The sequence below is a fragment of the Dermochelys coriacea genome, chromosome 7 (genome assembly GCF_009764565.3).
Source record: "Dermochelys coriacea isolate rDerCor1 chromosome 7, rDerCor1.pri.v4, whole genome shotgun sequence".
Classification (NCBI taxonomy): domain Eukaryota; kingdom Metazoa; phylum Chordata; order Testudines; family Dermochelyidae; genus Dermochelys; species Dermochelys coriacea.
Window position 1 is genome coordinate 55,212,211 of NC_050074.1, and position 19,426 is coordinate 55,231,636.

The window sequence follows — 19,426 nt, forward strand, 5'->3', positions numbered from 1 at the left end:
CTTACTCTCTGCCGGGGCCTCTCTAACGCTCTGCCGTTCATTAATTCCCCCCTCTGTCTCACGTGCTCCCTGAGGGTCCTGTTCTCTTGTGGCCTGGTGAATAGTGTGTTGGATTAGCAGCTGAAGATGGGGGTTCTGTTCCTGGAGCTATCCCAGAGCTCCTGTGTGACCCTAGGCAGATCACTTCTTTTCTTTATTGCCTTATGTGAACTGTAAGCTCTTTGGGGCAGGACTGTCTTGGGGTATGTGTTTGCACAGCATCTAGCACCATGGGGCCCTGATCTTGGTCTAGAGGCTGCTGTAATACACATCCAAATAACAGGCTTCAGAGTAACAGCCGTGTTAGTCTGTATTCGCAAAAAAGAAAAGGAGTACTTGTGGCACCTTAGAGACTAACAAATTTATTTGAGCATAAGCTTTCGTGAGCTACAGCTCACTTTATCGGATGCATTCGGTGGAAATAACTAATAAATAACTAATCCTGTGGGAGTTGGAGCAATGAAGGCAGATGTGCCTCCTACTCTCCCCCGCTTCTACTTATGACATGGGAGGAACTGAAGTGTTTCAAAAACATGAGATGCAGTTACCATATGTCTCCAGAGCAGTTTACTGGTAGGAAGCCCTTGAACCTCTTGAAGCAATGAATGCCTCTGGCCATGTCTTCTGCAATCTGATTAGAGCAGGAACTTCTGCTCTAAACTGCTGAGAGATCTGCTTGTGCATTCCAGGTGGACACCCTGCAGACTTGTGTTTCTGCCTTCTCATCGCTCTGCTACCACCATCCTGCCAATGAAGCTGAAAGCAGTAGTCATGCCTCAGTCATCCCCAAATTCCACTTGCCCAACATGTTCAAAAGTAGGGCATTAGATGCAGGGGCCTACTAGCTTTTTACTGAGGATTGACAGGTTATGTTCACAGCATACACAGAGAATTTAAATAAAAACATCAAATACTCTTCCTGGAAGATTGAGCAGCATAACACTACTTTACTTCTTAGAATCCAGAACGATAACACACAAGAGCCCCAAAACAGAGAGAGACAAAGCAGGCTGCTCCATAAAACAGAGAGGCACAACTCACCCCACTTTATTCTAGGCTGGCTGGCTGCAGACTGACTCTAATCCCATGCTTTCCCAGAGCCCACTAGCCTGCAAGCAGAATCAGGAAAACCCCTGAGAATTTAAAGTGATAGATTACAACTTTTACATAGTTTTCAATACACCATAGCCAGCTCCACAGCAGCAATCACTTATGTTATAGTCTGTCCCGGGACTGATAGCAGCCAGTATCTGGGGATGCCACTGGGAGAACACCTTTGGGAAGAAGAAAATGTTCAAATCACTAACTCCAGCCCTTGGGCCCTTCAGTCAATCAGAGTTCTGGCTATGAGTATTGCCTGCCCAAAGGATACACATGCCAGATTTCAGTAGATACAAAGACAAGACTGAGGTAGCAGGGATACTGATCATTCTCATACATGCATCTGTATTCTGTGGCACTCATTAACACAAGGTATTGCTGAAACCCAGAGCTAGTAAGATTCAGAAAAGGACTGGACATTGCTGTGGATAACAAGCACAACCACAATTATATTAAATAGAATAAAAGTGTAGAAGGGATGTAAACCCTCATGCTTCAGGGCATATGTCAACCTCTAATTTACAGGGGTCATGAAGGGACTTCCCCTATGGGCAGATTATTTTGTCATTGACCATTACAGGGTTTCTTATATCTTCTTTTTTAGAAGTGATTGGAGCTGGCTACTGTCAGATGGTCCCCTGGTCTGATCTGCTCTGGTAATTCCTATGTTATTTCACAGTGAAATAGCTCCATTGATCTATCCCCAAAGAACATGCAGGTTGTTATTTCTTAAAGACTCTTTGAGATACAAAAGCATAGAGGAAGGATGAGCCAGTGGTTTGGGTGCTAGCCTGGAATTTGGGTGACCTGGCTTCAATTTTCTGCTCAGCCACAGACTCCCTGGGCAAGTCACTTGATCTTGCTCTGTGCCTCAGTTTCCTCATCTGCACAATGGGGATAACAGGTCTGCTGGCCTCACAGGAGTGTTATAAGGCTACATACATTGAAGAAATTGTGAGGTGCTTGGATACGATAGTGATGGGGGCAATCTCTGTACCTTACCTAGACAGGGTGTGACTGACAGAGTGTGACTGTCTCATTTTGGTTGTTGGATTTAGCGTGCGGGTGCTGGGTGGGGCTGGTGGCTTGTGAGATACGGGAGGTTAGACTGGATCATCTGGTGGGCCTTTCTGGCCTCAAACTCTATGACACTAGCAGCTAGGACAACAGAGCTGGCTTCTATTTCTGGCTCTGGCTGGATCTCCTGTGGCAGGCATTGTGTCTCTGTTTCCGCTCCCACTCCCTGTCTGTCTTGACTGTAAGTGCTGCAGGGTAGCAGTTGTCTCTCACTATGGGTACGTACAGCGCCGAGCACAGTGGGGACTTGGTCCTAGTTGCGGCCTCAAGAAGCTATAAATAAAGAGTGAGAAATTAGGTCAGGTTGGAGGAGTGGGTATAGCAGAGGGAACAGAGCTATGGTGGGGGACTCTTGAAAGGCCTGATGATTCCATTTGGAAAAGCCAGGCAAGACTTCCCTGAACATCGTTGAATCACGCCTGCCTCAAGTCAGGGAGAGTCAGATGAAAGCTGTGTCAGGGCAAAGTGGCTTTATGAGATTGAAGCTACTTTCTACTTCCACCTGAGCTGGGAGAACAGCTTTTCTCACGGTCTTTCATCACGTCTGATTCCCATTCCAGCTAGAAGTGGGAGCCATGATCCCAAGCACAGTAAAGCCACCCCAGAGCATTCAAAAAATCATGAGCCTGGTCCAAGACAGTAAGAGGCTAAAAGAAAAGCTCATGATTTAAAAAAAAAAAAACAAAACAAAACAAAAAAAAAAACCCACCACCCAATATTGACGTTATTTGTATTTGCCTTCTGGCTTCGTAGCCATTGTTTTCAAGCTTTTCTCTGTAACCACAATGGCTAGAACCTTACTGTTGTCTCATGAGGAGAGCCGATATTCTCATAGTCACATGCCTCCAGGAGCTGGGGCCTTAAGACAACCCTAAATAGTGTCAGACAGAATAATATATAGAAGTTGACAACACTGCAACTACTTACCCTGGTTCAAGTTGGATTAGATTAGAGGTAGCAGGGTCCAGGGGAACAAGGAGGTGGTTAGGGCATGAGCCTAGAACATAGGAATCCCTCCTTCCTGTCTGTCTGCTCGCGGAGCTAGATGTGCGCTACCATTTGGTTTGGGTTGGTGGTGCTGGTGCGCATGAGACCAGATCCTAAGCATGCTGGGGCAGCGTTCAGGGGTTGTGCAGCGGGGATGGATGGCTGGTCCCAGGGCAGGGGGTGGACTCTGTCATGCACAGGAGGGTCATTCCCGCTGGGGCCAGCTGGGCAAATGCCTGCAAATGGAAATCAAATGACTGGTAAAGACTGACCGTGCAAGAAGGAGGGGGGTGGGATGGGAGGGCAGGAGTTGCCCCAGGGTGGGGGTGCGGTGATAAGGGGAGGGGGGCACTGCCCTAGAGTGGGGGCAATTATGAGGAGGGGGAGGAAGGCCCTGCCCCAGACTGTGAAGAGGAGCGAGGGGGTCACAGCCCAGGATGGGCCAGCAGCGAGCAGGTGATTTCCCGATGTGGAGGGGCTCTGAGGAGGGGGAAGGGGCTTCTCTGCCCCAGGGGGAGGGGCTGGAAGGCCAATGCTGCTCCGAGCTGGTAAGGGCACTGCAGAATTCCAGGCATTCCCGTGGTCGGCACTGCGCTGATTCCTCACCACTGAGGGCCTGTTCTCTCTCTTCCAGGTCAGTGAATAATTTCCTGATGACCGGCCCGAAGGTAAGAGAAATCCCTTTGATCTACGCTTCGGATTCCACTCAGCCCTCAGGGGCACCTCGTTCCTTTCCTCCACCTCCAGCCGCCTTGCTGGCCTCCCCACGCAGCGTGCCAGCCAGAGGGAACTTGGGGGAGGGTGGGGAGGAGATGAGGCTGCTTGTCTGGTGCCCATCACTGCGCTCTGGCCTGCGATCGGTTCTGCTCACTGGGAACACCAGTGTCTGTCTGGGGGGCCGGATCCCAGAGCTGTGCCCAGGGACACCAGGCTCTGGGGCCTCTAGCTCCCACGTAACCCAGGTTAGCTGGCTGTTCCCATAGGCCCCACACCGCCCGGCCGTAGAGACAGGGTCCATTTGTCCACTGTTACAATACCAGGCTCCCCACCTGGAGAGCTAAGGGACATCAGGCACAGTCCCACCGTGGGGGGGTATCACACTGCCCCCTGTAAGGAGACATCCGTTCTCAGATGGGGCAGTCCCTTAGGCTCAGATCTGCCTGGGAGGAAGGGTGTTGCAATCTGGCCTGTAAGGATATCGGTCCTGGTGACACGAGAGTTACAGCCCGCTGACCCACGGCATCACAACAGCATGACATGAGGGCTTTGCCTTGAGCACAAGGCTCAGCGGGTGGCCCCGGAAGCAGTGTAGGGATGGGGAGAAGTGGATGAGGGTGGAGAAGATAATTCCTTTAGGCCAGACCCCTGCCCGGGCAACCAGTGGGGCATTTGCACCAAGCAGGTATAAAAAGGTCACATTCGAGCTCTCCACTCACTCACACAGGGGGTAGCGTTTCACACTCCCTTTGCACGGATGTAAATGAGGCTAGAGAGAATCAGGCCTTTGACACCAGCGTGAGCGGAGCCATCCCAGTCCGGATCCCTCATGTGAAGTATGGCAGTGTGGTCATTTACACCTCTGCCATGCACTGAATGTCTGCATTTTGACACCCACTTTGCACGTCGCAAGTTACAATACCTAGCTCTTTTCGTCTGCAGATCTCGAAGCACGTTACAAAGGAGGTCGGTATCATGATCCCTCATTTTACATGGAGGGAAACTGAGGCACAGGGAGGGGGATCTGACTTGCCCAAGATCATATAGCACCCTGCTGGGAATAGAAGCCAGGTCTTCTGAGTCCCAGTGCTATGCTCTATCTACTAGGCCCCATGGCACTAATGACTGCACATTATGTCAGGCTGTCTTTATGGATATGTCTACACTGCCAAGTAAACCCAAGATTCAGACGCTAACCCCCCCACTTCCATCCACACACAAATCATGCTAACCCAGGCCTCAGACCAAGGATCCAAGCCTGAGTAAAGCCGGGACCTAGGGTTCAAGTCCTATTGCCGTGCAGCGTAGATTCAGCCCCACTGGACTTGTGCTCTGGGAGTCTGCCAAAACTATCCCACAGACTGACTTCCTTTGTGCTCTGGGCAGTCAAGTTTTCCAACACTGCACCATGAACAATGGGCTAGAATAGCCACATTTGGGGAGGGCGTTAGGACATCTGGGATATGGGTGGTTGACTTGGGCCCGCATAATGTGGTGTAGACAATGGAGCCCCAGCTTGGAACCCAGATTTCAACAGTTGCTAACCTGGGGCTACAAAGGAGTGTAGACACTCAAGTCCTAGGTTAGCAAACCCAGGGGCTGCTAACTCGAGTTCTGCTAACACTGGGCTTCCATCGCAGGGCAGCCAGATCCTGTTGGACAGATCCTCAGCTGGGGGACATCAGTATCGCTCAATGGACTAGACACCAGCTGAGGATCCGGCTGTTCTGTCAGAGCAGAGCCAACGCTGTCTGGTCCCTCTGCTTCTGAGGATCCCTGATCCCAGGGGAGATGGGAAAGTTAGTTCCCCATAGATCCCTTTAGGCTGTGTTTCAGTAACACTGGAGGTGTCCATTGGGAGCAAACCCCATCCTGTGCTGGTTTGGAGAGGGCAAGAACTGTTCTCTCTGGGGCTGGCCAACCGGTTCTTCCTGCTGCTTAGCTCCTCCCACGTAACCCCCAAAGCTGAAATACAGACAACACCCAGCACTGCACACTGTCAGCGCCCAGTCACGCCACCAGCTGCTTAGCCTTACGACTCCCTGGGAGGCGGGTCAGGGTGATCATCCTCTTGCTACCCCTGGAGAATTCGAGGCACCAGGCAGTTAAATGACTGGTCCAAGGCCCCACCCTGGGAGTAGCACGGTGCAGTTCCTGGCTCCTGATCCTGTGTTCAGAGGGCGCCGCCGGTGAATATCCAGGTGCGAAACAGAGCTGTGGTTCCCAGGTGCTGCTGGGCTGTGCCGGAGCCCTGCCCCCAGCAGCGAGCCCTGCCCATGCAGGTCACACCTGTGCCAGGTGATGCAGCTGCCCGAGGATACGTGGCTCTTTGTGACCCGTTGCCCTCCCTGTGCAGGCGTATCTCATCTACTCCAGCAGCGTAGCAGCCGGGGCCCAGAGCGGCATCGAGGAGTGCAAGTTCCAGTTTGCATGGGACCGCTGGAACTGCCCCGAGAGAGCGCTGCAGCTCTCCAGCCATGGCGGGCTGCGCAGTGGTAAGGAAAGCATTGGCTACAGCTCATGGGACCCCCTCACCACAAGTTAGAGCCCACAGGCCCTTACTTGTCCTGAGGATTTCCTCATCTCTCCCACTAGGCCCTCCCTCCCTTTTCTCTCTAGGAACATCCTTCCCAGGCCCTTTCCTCCATGGCTGGCCCTGTCCTCTCTGCTCTCCCCATGGCTCGCCCTGGCATTGCTCTAGGGAGGTGTGTCTGGACCACAGCTGGCACAATGGCATGGGGACATGGCAAACATCACCACAGCAGGGCTGTGTGCCTGCTGAGCCCCCACTTGGGCAAGGATGGGGTTGGGTTCAACAGATACACACAGCTGGGGCAGGTTTCCACCCTCAGTGCCTGCCACCCCCTGTGAGGAGGAACGGAGACAAATTAGCTGAAAGCCCCTGTGGGAGGAGATGCCTAGAGCCAGCCCTGGCCTCTGCCCTTGGGGCATGCGCAAGGATGGGGAGGTGGCTGGATGAGTGGATACAGAGACTGAGAACAGAGTTGTGGGGAGGGAACAGCCGATGCGGGAGCTGGCTAAAGAGAAGCTCCTCCATGGCTCTGCTCTGGTGATCAGGCCGACAGGGGGGCTTCCCCAGCGCAGCTTCCAGGGGGCTGAGGTCCAATCGCTGCCCAGTGCGGCTCTCCTGCCTCAGCACCGCTGCAGGGTGGGTGGGTTGCTGGAGCTTGCCAGAGCCTCCCAGGGTGGGCAGGAAAATGGCTTCCCCACTCCACCCCCTTCTCCTTCCCCCCAGCAACCGCAGGAAATGCCTTTGGCCCAGACCTGACTCTCACAGATACCCACAAAAAGAAAAGGAGTACTTGTGGCACCTTAGAGACTAACAAATTTATTTGAGCATATGCTTTTGTGAGCCACAGCTCACTTCATCGGATGCATTCAGTGGAAAATACAGTGGGGAGATTTATACACACAGAGAACATGAGGTTTCTGCTACTCTGAAACCTGTCATAGATACCCACGTGGCTGCCAGGCCCCAGGGGACTGGGAATGGGCTACAATAGAGCTGGCTCCTGGGGATTGGCACTAGGCTCATAGGCCAGACCCTGGGGGATCAGCAGCAGTCTAGAGAGCCAGAGCGTGGGGGTGGGGGTGTGGAAATTGGCAATGAGCTAGCAGGCCTTTCTCTAGCTTGCCAGCTGAAATTCTGCCCCAGCTGGTCCTGGAGATGAACCACTTGTTATCACCTAGGGCCCCCAGGGAAATGAGTTGATCATTTCAGCCCAGGTCCTAGTGCGCTGGTGCCAGCATCATAGTGGGCCCTGACTGGTCACCCTTTGCCATTGGTCCCAGCAGAGGAAACAACCCTAGAGATAAGTCCATGCAGCTCAAAGCAGAGGCATACTGGCGGGGCCACACAGGTGAGGCTCGCCCTGCTGGTCCCCATGCTGTGTCCTGTCTGGCGACGAATGGCAGGGCTGCCAATTCCAGCACATTTCCCCAGCACTACATCCACTGACACTGACACTGTCTACAATGGGATAGCCCAGGCAGGGCAGTATTTTGCCCTTCACTCTCCAAAGGGCCCCAAACAGGGAGGAAAAGAAACCAGGTTAACCCAATCCATATAGCCTCATCTCAGAGCCACAGCAATCTGCATTTGGAATATTCTCTTCCCCTATTGCAGCAGCTGGCTCTGCTCCATGCAGCCCATAGTGAAACCTTTAGCGCTTTCCCTCCCCGTGTGTTTGTGCCTGGCAGCAAACCGAGAGACAGCCTTTGTCCATGCCATCAGCTCGGCGGGCGTCATGTACACGCTGACACGGAACTGCAGCCTAGGGGACTTCGACAACTGCGGCTGTGATGACTCCCGCAACGGACAGCTCGGTAAGAAGCAGATCAGCTGCTATTTGTGTGTCTCACCCCCTGGGTGTCTCTCCACTTCTCCCCTAGAGCCTGGAGAAACAGCTCCTTCCCTTGGTCCTCTAGTGGCAAAAAGGCTCCAGAAAGAAAGTGTTCCAGGGCTGGACCCTCACCTGGTGCAAGCTGGAGTAGTTCTATGGAAGTCAATGGAGCCAAGTCAATTCAGACCAGCCGAGACGCTAGCCCTGAATTTATAACTTTGTCCAACCCTTGCTTAATTTTCTTAACTCCCCCAAAAGAAAAACAAACACACACAGCCAGACCTGATTTTCTCCTCACATATACTGGTGTAAATCAGGAATAACTTCATTGAAGCCAATGGAGAAAGACCAGTGTAAAAATGAGGAGAGAATCAAGTTCCACAAGTCTAACCAGTCACAAACTCTCAGACCACTCACAAACTAAACACAGACACCTCATACACTCACCATGGTGGCCCAGTCATTGCCAGTTTGACTTCGTTGGCCAATAGATTTAAAAATGGCCACAGATTTTTAAGTATGTTGGGATGGTGCTGGTGGGGTGGTAGGATGACCAGCCTTCAGGACCACCACCATCTGGAAATTGAGGTACTCAAAATTCAATGGCCACTTTTGAAACTTTTGGCCAAAGTGGCTTGCCAGAAATCACTCAGCATGTCAGAGCAGGGTAGGATATTAATGCTTAAAGCAGAAATATTATTATTAGGGCCAGTTAAAAAATATTTATCCTGAAAATGTTTTTTTGATGGAGAATTGGGTTATTGACAAAATTTGTTTTTTGCAAAGAAAAAAAGTGTCTGCTTTCTATGGAAAAGTTCAACTTTTTGTTGAACAAATTGAATGCCTGAAAACTTAAAAAATCCTTTCACTTTTCAACCAAAATGTGTCTAGTCTAAATGCCACCACAGTACCTCATAGGAGTTGTAGTTTGGAAGCATCATATTCCCATTCTTGTCTATGGACCAGGCTCCTCAGATAAGCTTCATCTCCAATGATGAACTATGCCATGTGACTACCATGATATATGGCTTCCCCTCATCAAGAGGGAAGAGTGCTGCATCTTGGGAGATGTAGTCCCTCAAGGGAGCCCAGACCATGGAGGAGAATGGGCATGTGAAGCCCCTGAACTACAGTTCTCATGAGGCACTGCAGTGGCATTTCAGAATAAATATTTCTGGTTTTGATTTTTTGCTCAGAAAACTCAAAATTTTCCATGGGAAAAATTCTGACCAGCTCTAGTTTATCCTTCCCACACAAGGTTAGATGCATTTCTCACTCCTGCAGTCACACCATCTCTCTCTGTACATTGCAACTCAATCCTGTTACAAGCACCTTGGATCAACATGGATTCCTCAACCTCCATGTTATTTGCTGCATTGTGACCATTATTTTGCACTTTGTGGCATTGTTTAGAAAGCACAGTGGGAAAACCCTGCAGGAGAGTCACTCACAGAGGGCCCATGGGAGAGCATCACAGTAGAAGCCAGGCAGTTCCATAGGATGCCCGTGCTCTATGGATTAACCCTTAGGAAGACACCAGGGTTAACCTCAGAGATGGGGGGGGGGGGAAATCACAGCATGGGAGCTCAGGAGACATGAATCACACCAGCAAGACTCACACACCATTCCACACGGAGCTGAGAGGAGCCCGTTTGCTGATTGCCCTGGCTGGTCACCAACCTGGCAGCTGATGGGAATCCTTTCCCTTCATTAAGAACCTTCCAGCCAAAACAGTTTCAAAATGCCTCACAAACCATAGGGCTGCTGATCACCTGATGCCGAGTGGCCACAGATCTGAGCCCATAGTCAGAAACTATGGAACTTTCCACAAGAGGCACCTTCCCTTCCACACCCAACTCAGTCCTCCCAGCATGTACATCCAGGAGGCTGTGGAGGCGTGACTCTGCACGGCATAAAACACATGGTCCTGTGGTTATTAGTGCTCTCAGGGACTCCAGCTCAGTGACTTGTTTACAAGCACAACAGAGTTTTTTCAAGCGGGGCTCTCTCCAGCTCCCACACACCCCCTATCCAAAAGACTCTGCAGGCCAGCTGTGGGCTCAGTGGCACCTGTGCAAGCTGATCGTCTTCAGAGGGTTTGCCCTGCTGTAGCTGAGTGGAGTTTAGTCATCAAGCCCCAGCTGGGATTGACTCCAGCTCCCTCCCTCTTAGATGTGCTGGCTGTGCAGGGCTGATGGGAGTCACGCTCAGTCATTCTACTCACTGAAGTCAGCAGATGCAATCCCAAACACACAGAGGGAGCAGACTGGCTGAGTCAGGAGGCATTTCTGCATCCTTTTCAGAGCAGGATTTCTCGGTACATGGGGTTTGTACTGTTTACTCTAGTGCATTTTGTTTTTAAAAAGTCAAAAACAATTAAAAGGCAGCAGATAGTCATACCCCTCTCTAGTTTCTCTTTACTGATTGTTTAGTGGGGTATCTCCAAACTCTATGCACCACACGTAGAGCCCACTTACTGGTAACGTGATCAATCCAAGGTGGGGTTCAGACACAGCTAACCCTGGGACAACCAGATCTGTGAATAACTCCTGCTTATTATTGTAATGAGCTAGCAAGGGAGGGAGGAATAGCTCAGTGGTTTGAGCATTGGCTTGCTAAACCCAGGGTTGTGAGTTCAATCCTTGAGGGGGCCATTTAGGCATCTGGGGCAAAAATTGGGGATTGGCCCTGCTTTGAGCAGGGGGTTGGACTAGATGACCTCCTGAGGTCCCTTCCAACCCCAAGATTCTATAATTACTGTGCACTATTGGCCCTGCTGGATGGACTCAGAGCTGCCTGATTGCATGTCATAGCCCCAGTACCACTCATGGAGATTCTCTGTAACTTCATATGAGAGTGGAAGGCTGTGCTTTTGGACCTGGGTATTGGAGTTACTATAAGGAGAAGAGATGAGGAGGGATGCTCTAGACTAGAGGAGTTGAGTCACTGCCGGAGCACCGCCTCGCAGTGGTTGTGGCACCTCCTGCTGATGGTTGCTCTAGCCCCATCTTCTGCCCTAGGTTCCATCCCAGGGACCCTGTAGTAAGCAGCTATCTCTGCTCCTTCAGACAGGTCACTTCTTACCACCAAGCCACATATGCCAGTTCTCTGCCATCTGTGCTTAACACTGCCTCTCCTCTGGTTCCTGGGCCTCTGGCTTCTCCCTCGGCTCCTTCTTTCTCTCCTGGAAGGCTGCCTCCAAGTACTGCCTCTGTGCACCTGGCCCCCTTTCCAAGGCCCACCATAGGATTAATTCCATCCCTGTGGCCTTCGTCAATCAGCCTTCCTAGCGAGAGGGTGCTCCTGTCTCCTGAGGACCTCCCCTAGACCATACCTTTTGCTAGTTTCCATTGGCTTCTTTTATGAAGACACCCCAGCTCCTCCCCAGCTGGGTCTAATATCAAATCCAGCCTGACACCCCCTCTAGGTGCAGCAAGGTGGGCTGATGGCTCTCCCGTTCCTGAGAACCCCTATGTGGGGGTAGACACCCCATTGCAGACTCAGAGAGGGGGCTGAAGGAGTGAAATGAGGGGCTGGAGTAGCAATGGCCCCAACGGGGAGCTAATTTCCCCACTGCATGAGGCTGAATGAGACAGTAAGGCACTGAATGAAGAATAATAAGGACAAGTTTAGTTACTGCATAAAAACCCTAGTCTGTCCTTGCTTTTTGTGCCCCAGGTATTGGTGGGAGAGATGCTGTGTACTGAGGGGAACCTGGATGTCTATTGTTTGTATCACAGCCACAATTCATAGTAGGACGTGGTGCTCTGCACTGAGGGAGCCTGACACTTCTGCTCTGACCACCTAGCTGAGTGTTCGGGCTGTGCTCTCCCTGCGGGACTCTCGACCCCAACCCTTCTGAGGAAATATGGGCCTGTCTAGACTAGGGTTTGGAAAGTGTCTGCTCCCACACTAACAGCCTAGTGTAGACCCGGTAGCATAGGCACTGACTTTTGGTTTTGCCAGTGAGTGCTTTTTAAAAGGTGTGTGTGTTTGGGGGGAGGCTATTTTCAGCATATTTATACACTTCTTTCATATTCTAGTTACTGAATGTGTCTATCATTGGTATCTTAATAATGATTCAATTGTTATGAACTACTTAATTACATTATCATGAATTACAGTCTATTAAAATCATTGCAATCACCTACAAGCTGTCTTCACTAAATGTCCCAGGTTAAAGACATTATGTCTCTCTGTAGCTTTCTGGATGAAACAGACAGCAATCTTATTTACATCTAGGTTCCCTGGTATTGTCTTGATGCATGTTAAGGACAGCTACATTATTCAGTTGCATCTGTCCCATTGAGTGGAGATAATTTTTAAGTCTTTTGAAGCTGGAGAATGAGTTCAGGTTGATACAGGTACAGTGAGAAGGATTATTATAAATTTGCAGTGTTCTGGAAACATAGTGCTTCCAGAGTACTGAAAATGAGCCCAAGATCTCTTTCTTGAGTTGTAACAGCTAATTTAGGTATAATTTTGTATGTATAGATGGGATTTTATTTTGCCATATGCATTACTTTGCATTAATTATTGAATTTCATCTGCCATTGTGTTGCCCAGTCACCCAGTTTTGAGAGCTCCCTTTATAACTCTTCGCAGTCTGCTTTGGACTTAACTATCATGAGTAATTTTGTATCATCTGCAAACTTTGCCACCTCACTCTGTACTCCTTTTTTGCAGATCATTTATGAATATGTTGAACAGCACATGTCCCAGTACAAGCCCTTTGGGGACCCCACTATTTACTTCTCTGGCAGTGTGCCTTAACTGGGCCAGTTGTAAAGATTTAACACATGTTAAAGGCACGCGGTGGCATCTACATTAGGCTGTTTATGTGTGTTAGCTAACACTTTCCAATTCCTGGGCTAGACAAGGCCAACACAATCTCCAGTGCTCGTGGCTGTTTTCCTGAGGGAGATCTCTCTCCATCTTACTTAGTGTCCAAACCTGGATGAAAATGGCGTCAGGCTGTGAGAGAAGAGAATCTGGAAGTGTGACCAGGCTGTGGGCTGGCTATGCCCCAGAGGTGGCACCCGAGCTGCTCCCCATCCCCTGGCCATCTTACCCAGGGACCCATGCCATGCTTTATTTCCCAGGGCTGGGCAGGCAGGGGCTGCCATGTGGGAAGCCCCTGGAACTGCCCATCTCGTGTCTCTCCACAGGGGGACAAGGCTGGCTGTGGGGTGGCTGCAGCGACAATGTGGGCTTTGGGGAGGCCATTTCCAAGCAGTTTGTGGATGCCCTGGAGACGGGACAGGATGCCAGAGCAGCCATGAACCTGCACAACAACGAAGCTGGCCGGAAGGTGAGCCCCCTTCTCTCCAACAGGCCCTTGGGAAGCGAGAGTTTTCCCTAGGCCCTCTGATACCCGGCCTCTCACTGTGATAGTGATCAGCTGCCCTGGAGAAAGCAGAAGAAGGGATCGCAGGGCTGGCCTGCGGAGCCAGGAGGGCATGGAGGGATGGCAGCTTTGGGGGGTCTGGGCATGCAGCTGGAAATAGCCCCTGCTCAGCTGTCGGATGCTAGCGCTCAAGGTAGCTGCACCTCTGTTGAGCTCTAGTGTTTTCCCAGGGCGTGCGGGGCCTTGCACCAGTAGAGTTCAGTCTCACTGGTGATCGCCGGCCACTGATAGCTGGGACGGTGTGCGCAATGATTCTGCAGGTCTAAAGAGCCAGTCTCCCCATGAGCAAAGGCTCAACATCCGCCCTGGCCGAAGAGGCACACGAGCCGTTCAGAGTTATATACTAAGCCACGTTACTGCATTTTTTTGTCCCTGAAGGTGCCAGTGCAACCCAGGTCTTCCCTAGGCAACTCCCAGCCCCCTTGGGTAGCGTCTCTCTCCCTGCCCTGGCCTTGTCTAGCCTGGGAAAACACACTGCGTGAAATCCCGGACCCACTGACATCAATAGCAAACTTCCCATTGGCTTCAGCCAGGTCAGATTGCCCCTGCTGTGTTAGGCATTGGGGCACTACCACATCTCAACTAACATGATGTGAGCCAGCATTTTTTGCTCTTAATATGGTGGACAGCCGTGCTTCAAAAAGGTGTTGATGGCTGATGAGGAACCCTAAGGACAGCTCCCCCACACCCGGCTGACATGTTTTTAACCCCAACTCGCCTGTGTCTACACTGGGTGCTGCGAGGTGGCGAGCATCAGGCTGGTTAAAATGCACATAGCAACAGGTTTTCTAACAGGATGAGTTTCCCCACTGGGGCCTCCGGGCGCTCCCCAGAGGGCGAGAGAGTTCAGTCACTGGCTCACAACCATCTACTGGGACATGGTAGTGACAGCCCTGGAGGAAGGGGAAGAAGGTGCCGATTAGGGACCTGATCCTGGCACCACTTCTGCATGGGCAAACCTGCATGGCGCCATGGTATAGTCAGTGTGTGAAGTTACAGGATTAGGGCCTAGTGTAGCTGCAGACACAGAGCCATGTCTTCTGCATTTCAGAAGGATTGTCAAGTAATTGAGGTCCAGCCTTTATACAGAGGAGAGGGAAGGGAGTTAACAAATGCTGATCCATTTAGCTTGGCTCTTTTTTTTTTTTTAAATGTAAATCTGCCGTCATGTTTGCAACCCAAACACAGCAGCCTGGTGCAGCGCTAGCAGGCAAACCCACTTGCTAGCTGTAGAGGGAACCTGGCCCAGGCTAGCCTCACCAGCTGCACTGCAGGGAGTGGCGAATTGTCACCATAAAACAGGCAGCAGCGGCAGCGACAGTTGCATTCTGCATTTGGTTTTGCAAATCCTTTCGGTCTTAATCATCTGCTGGCCGGCTGGGGAGGGTTTGCGGTGTGCGCACGCACACACACTGCAAATCATTCCATTCAGACACTGGGTGGAGACACGGGTAAATGTGTGTGTGGGGTTTGCTCCATATTTTTATCTCGACAACGCCCCTTTCACTAGAAAATGGTGAGCTCTCCTGGCAGTTGCCTCTGGGTGCAGTGGCTCCGGGGACGGTAATCACCAGCACACCATAGCATCCTGGCTGATGGGCCGTTACATCCTCTCTGTCTCCTAGGCGGTGAAGGGAACCATGAAGCGGACCTGCAAGTGCCACGGTGTGTCGGGCAGCTGCACGACCCAGACCTGCTGGCTGCAGCTGCCTGAGTTCCGGGAGGTGGGCACGTACCTGAAGGAGAAGTACCACAAGGCCCTGAAAGTGGATCTGTTGCAAGGGGTGGGTAACAGTGCGGCCAGTCGGGGGGCCATTGCCGAGACCTTCAGCTCCATCTCCAAGAAGGAGCTGGTCCACTTGGAAGACTCCCCTGACTACTGCCTGGAGAACAAGACCCTGGGGCTGCTGGGGACCGAGGGCCGGGAGTGCCTCAAGCGGGGCAAGGCCCTGAGTCGGTGGGAGAAGCGGAGTTGCCGGCGGCTGTGTGGGGACTGTGGGCTGGCCGTGGAGGAGAGGCGGGCCGAGATGGTGTCCAGCTGCAACTGCAAGTTCCACTGGTGCTGCGCTGTGCGGTGCGAGCAGTGCCGAAAGAGGGTCACCAAGTACTTCTGCGTCCGCAAGGAGAAGCGGGAATGGAGTGGGGGCGGCGGGGCCACTCGCAAGCTCAAGAGGAAACCCTAACGCCATCTTGGTGCCTCATCTCCTGTCCCCTGGCAGCATTCCCTCCTGGCTCTGTTCTGTTCCCCAGCACAGCCCCAAGGAAGGCGTCGGCTCTTGGGCACCGTCCAGCCGGTGCTTGAAACAGTGCCTTTGGGTACGATGGCAGGCCACAGGCTGCTGGCGGCAGGGCCTTGTCTGCACTGGGAAGTGGCCCTCACTTCCAGCAATCTGTGGCCCACACCCCCAGCACAGACAAAGCCAGCTGGGATTTGCATACCTAAATCCAGAGCCACACCCCTCTGACCCACCATGTGGCGGGGGTGACTCTGGATTTACACTAGCAACACCAAGAACTAGCTAGTTAACACCAGATGGAAACACTGCTGTTCCAGTCAGTGTCCTGGGGCAAACACAGGGTTGGTATCGGGGAGCCATGGCACCCAAAGCTCGCCAGGTATGTGCACCAGACTACTAGATTAGAGAGAGTGGCAATCAAAGCTGGGCCTGGGGAATAGTCCTGCAAACCTTGAGCCAATCAAGCCACCAGTGCTGGGTTTGGACAGCAGCACCGCAGGCTCGGAAACTGCGGGCCTTGTTTAATATTCCCTGTGCATGGCTCCCAACAGTCAGAGGCATTTTTAAAAAAAATCACTGCCTCTTCCATGTGGGGTGAAGGGAGAGAGAAGGAGTGCAGCCATCCCCGGGTGAGAGAGCCCTCTGACGAGAGACCTTCCAGCCCCTGCTCCGCCCCTCCCCCTTTGCTCAGCTCTGCCATTCCTTACAGTGCACCGCAGTGTAAGTAAGCGCCTTAGCGGGGTGAGATTCCAGGGTGCTATTTGACCTGCCTAATCAGCCACTGTCTGACTGCTCCCAGCCAGGGATCCCATGACTCGCGCGCTCATGCTCACACTCGCCTCGGGGCTCCCTGCCACGCTGGGAGCGTTCCTCCCCCCAAGGCTCTCACATGCTGCCCCAGGGAGGCTCCTCAACTGCTGCTCTCCAGCCCCGCCGCGCCTTCCTAAGGCTCTTCAAAGGAGGGAGCACTCCCCCCGTCCTCCTCCCCCCGCATTTGCCAAGCACTCTTACACCTCACACTAACTACTAAACCCTTCCCCCTAGGCTGAGAACACTGGTGGTAACTATTTAATGGTGGTGTAAATAGGACAGTTGAGCACTTTGATGTTTAATTTATTGCACAGTGACTGTGATGTATACATAACAGTTTGCCTTGACACTGATTGTACATATGCTCCGGGCAAAGAGCGCCTTGTAAAGAGTTGGCTGATATGTCTCTGGTCCTACCCGGGGGGGGGGGGAGAGGTGCGCTGAGTCAGCCGTGCCACGTAGGAGTTCACTGCACCGGCACCGCGATTGAACGCTTTCCCGCGGGGCCGTGCCTTTGTCACCTGTTCTGTTGCAGTGGCCATTGTTCGAAATCTCTTGTAGACTGATCAGGAGCCAGCCTAGCTAAATTACTGGCCAGTAGCTCTCTCCTATAGCCATGTTTGTAAACCAATAGTCAATGCAATAAATCAGTAGCCAAGTGCTTGCAAAATGCTGGTGTGTCTAAGTCCTTGGGTCCTTTTCTTTCACTAGCAGCTGGATAGTTAATTGGGTGATTAGAGCTCTGGAGAGCAAAGTCCGCTGTCTGGCCCTGCTTAGTGGATAACATGAGCAGCAGGTGGACTAGCTTCCTCAGTACTGCTCCACCCTGTTCCCTCCGCCCTGCCGTGGAGAGGGTGAGAAGTCAGGCCGTGACCTCTGTTGTCAGGTAGTCAGACATGTTGTTAGTATTTGCGAGGTGGATACACTGGGATCCAGATTGAGGCCTGACAACTCATTTCACATGTGGGGGCAGCTGTCTGAGAGTAAAGACACTTGCTCTCTACCCTGCCAGCATCTCTCAGTCCTCTTCTACTTCAGTCTCCTGTTCCAGGCTCCCCTGCAGGGGTGTGTGTGTGTGTGTGTGGTGGGGATTAGTGCCCAGTGCTGATGGGCAGGGCTTGTGGTAGGGACACTTACAAACCGACTGAATCCCTCCACCTTATTTCAGGTAGCCCCCCCCGGCAAATCCCTGAGCTGGGAAACCCAGGAGAGTGCGGATGAGAATTCTTTGGGGCTAACTTGCCAGCGCACGTCCGTCACGTTCAGTGCAGAGAGCTGCCCGGGTGTGGTTCGGGGGTGGGGCTGGGCAATGGGCGGGTGGAGGTTACCCCTGCCTGGACCTGGCTGACTCCAGGCGGAGGCCCAGGCTCATGTTTCCCGCTGGTGCTTGGGAGACCTTCTACCATCCACCCTCGGAGGGCAACAGCGCGGGCTGGGCTGTCGAAGATGCCAGGGAAGATCACGATGCAGCTGCCTGGTCAACATCACCGTTCCCTGTTGGGTAGCCCTCTGATAGTCCCTAATTAGCCCCTTCCCCAGCATCAGCCTCTCAAGCCAGCGCAGCAGACGGATGGCCTGGGACAGCTGCTGTGGGAGGTGGCACGAGCAGGGGAGCTTCCATGCCATCTGTGGCTTAGACACTGACAACTGGGCACCTGGCTGAGCGGGAAGCACAAAATGGGTCCTTTGCCTCCAACGCAGCACCTGCCAAGCAGCAATGGACAGCCCCTGCCAGGGGGCCTCCAGCTGCTTACAGGTCATGCCGTGAGTGTCCCAGCGACCTCGCAAGAGGTCACTTGGATCCAGACCAAGCTCTGCCTCCATGGCAACTGTGTTCCCTGGGGCAGGGGGCAAACAAACACCGAGTCTTCCTGGTGTGAGTTGCAGCTGAGCTCACGCGCTGAGCTCTGGCGAGCTTGAGGGAGCTTTGAGCTGCAACCTGGGAATTGGCTCAAATGTCCTCAGTGCCTGGGGAAGACCAATAGAGAGGAACTGTGTCTGGTATTGGAGGAGATTGCCAACGCCATGCGATGGGATGTCAGGGGACGGCCTCTCTTAAAGCAACGGTCAGGCCTCGGTGTAGGAAACCACCTGCTGAGACGGATGATCTCACCTACTAAGGTCCTGTCTCAACTCACTGTTTTGAGGAAAAGTCATGGAGAAGGTTGTGCCAATGCATCTTAGGCAACCCGGCCTAAGACCTGGAGACTGGCGCAGTTTTGCTCACGGTGATCTCTCAGGGTGGGGCTACCGAGCAATCCGCAGTGTGACTGCAGTGCGTGTGCACATCCCCGAGCTAGTTTTGGTACAGCTCGCTTGAATAACGCTAGCAGTGCAGCCGCCCCAGCACGAGCAGCGACACAGGGCAGGCCGCCCACGTACAGGCCCGCCCCAGATGCTAGGTATGGACCCAGGTGGCTAGTGCATGCCACTGCTCATGGTGCTGCAGCTTTGCCAGTGTTGTTAGTGAGCTAGTGTGGGTGTGTCTGCACGTGCAAGCGTCCCTCGCATTCAGTCCCATTGGGCAGCTGCCTCCCACGCCGCTGACTGCGAAGGAGAGTCAACGTCTCCAGGGGGCGGGCGGGGCTGCTCAAGTGGCTCGAACCCCTTCCCCCCCACCCCGAAACAACTCCAGTGGGAGGGGCTCAGCTTCAGCAGCCTGGGCCTCCTGCTCTTCAAGCCAGGCT

General features: G+C 52.7%; 1 protein-coding gene and 1 long non-coding RNA gene across 2 annotated transcripts in view; one reads left to right on the plus strand and one right to left on the minus strand.

Moving 5' to 3' along the window:
- The window catches only part of WNT8B (Wnt family member 8B), a 28,745-nt gene extending 11,336 nt beyond the window's left edge, over positions 1-17,409 (plus strand). The window contains exons 2-6 of the mRNA XM_038411506.2: positions 3,839-3,872; positions 6,278-6,416; positions 8,143-8,268; positions 13,454-13,596; positions 15,318-17,409. Coding sequence (XP_038267434.1) covers positions 3,839-3,872; positions 6,278-6,416; positions 8,143-8,268; positions 13,454-13,596; positions 15,318-15,875 — 1,000 coding nt within the window. The 3' untranslated portion in view covers positions 15,876-17,409. The remainder of the gene's footprint in view (positions 1-3,838; positions 3,873-6,277; positions 6,417-8,142; positions 8,269-13,453; positions 13,597-15,317) is intronic.
- Positions 962-11,620, minus strand: LOC119859401. The gene is made up of 3 exons (XR_005294197.2): positions 11,370-11,620; positions 3,145-3,440; positions 962-2,490 (listed from the first exon to the last, which is right to left on the minus strand). It is a non-coding gene; the product is annotated as an uncharacterized LOC119859401 (long non-coding RNA).
- Positions 17,410-19,426: the final 2,017 nt, after the last annotated feature.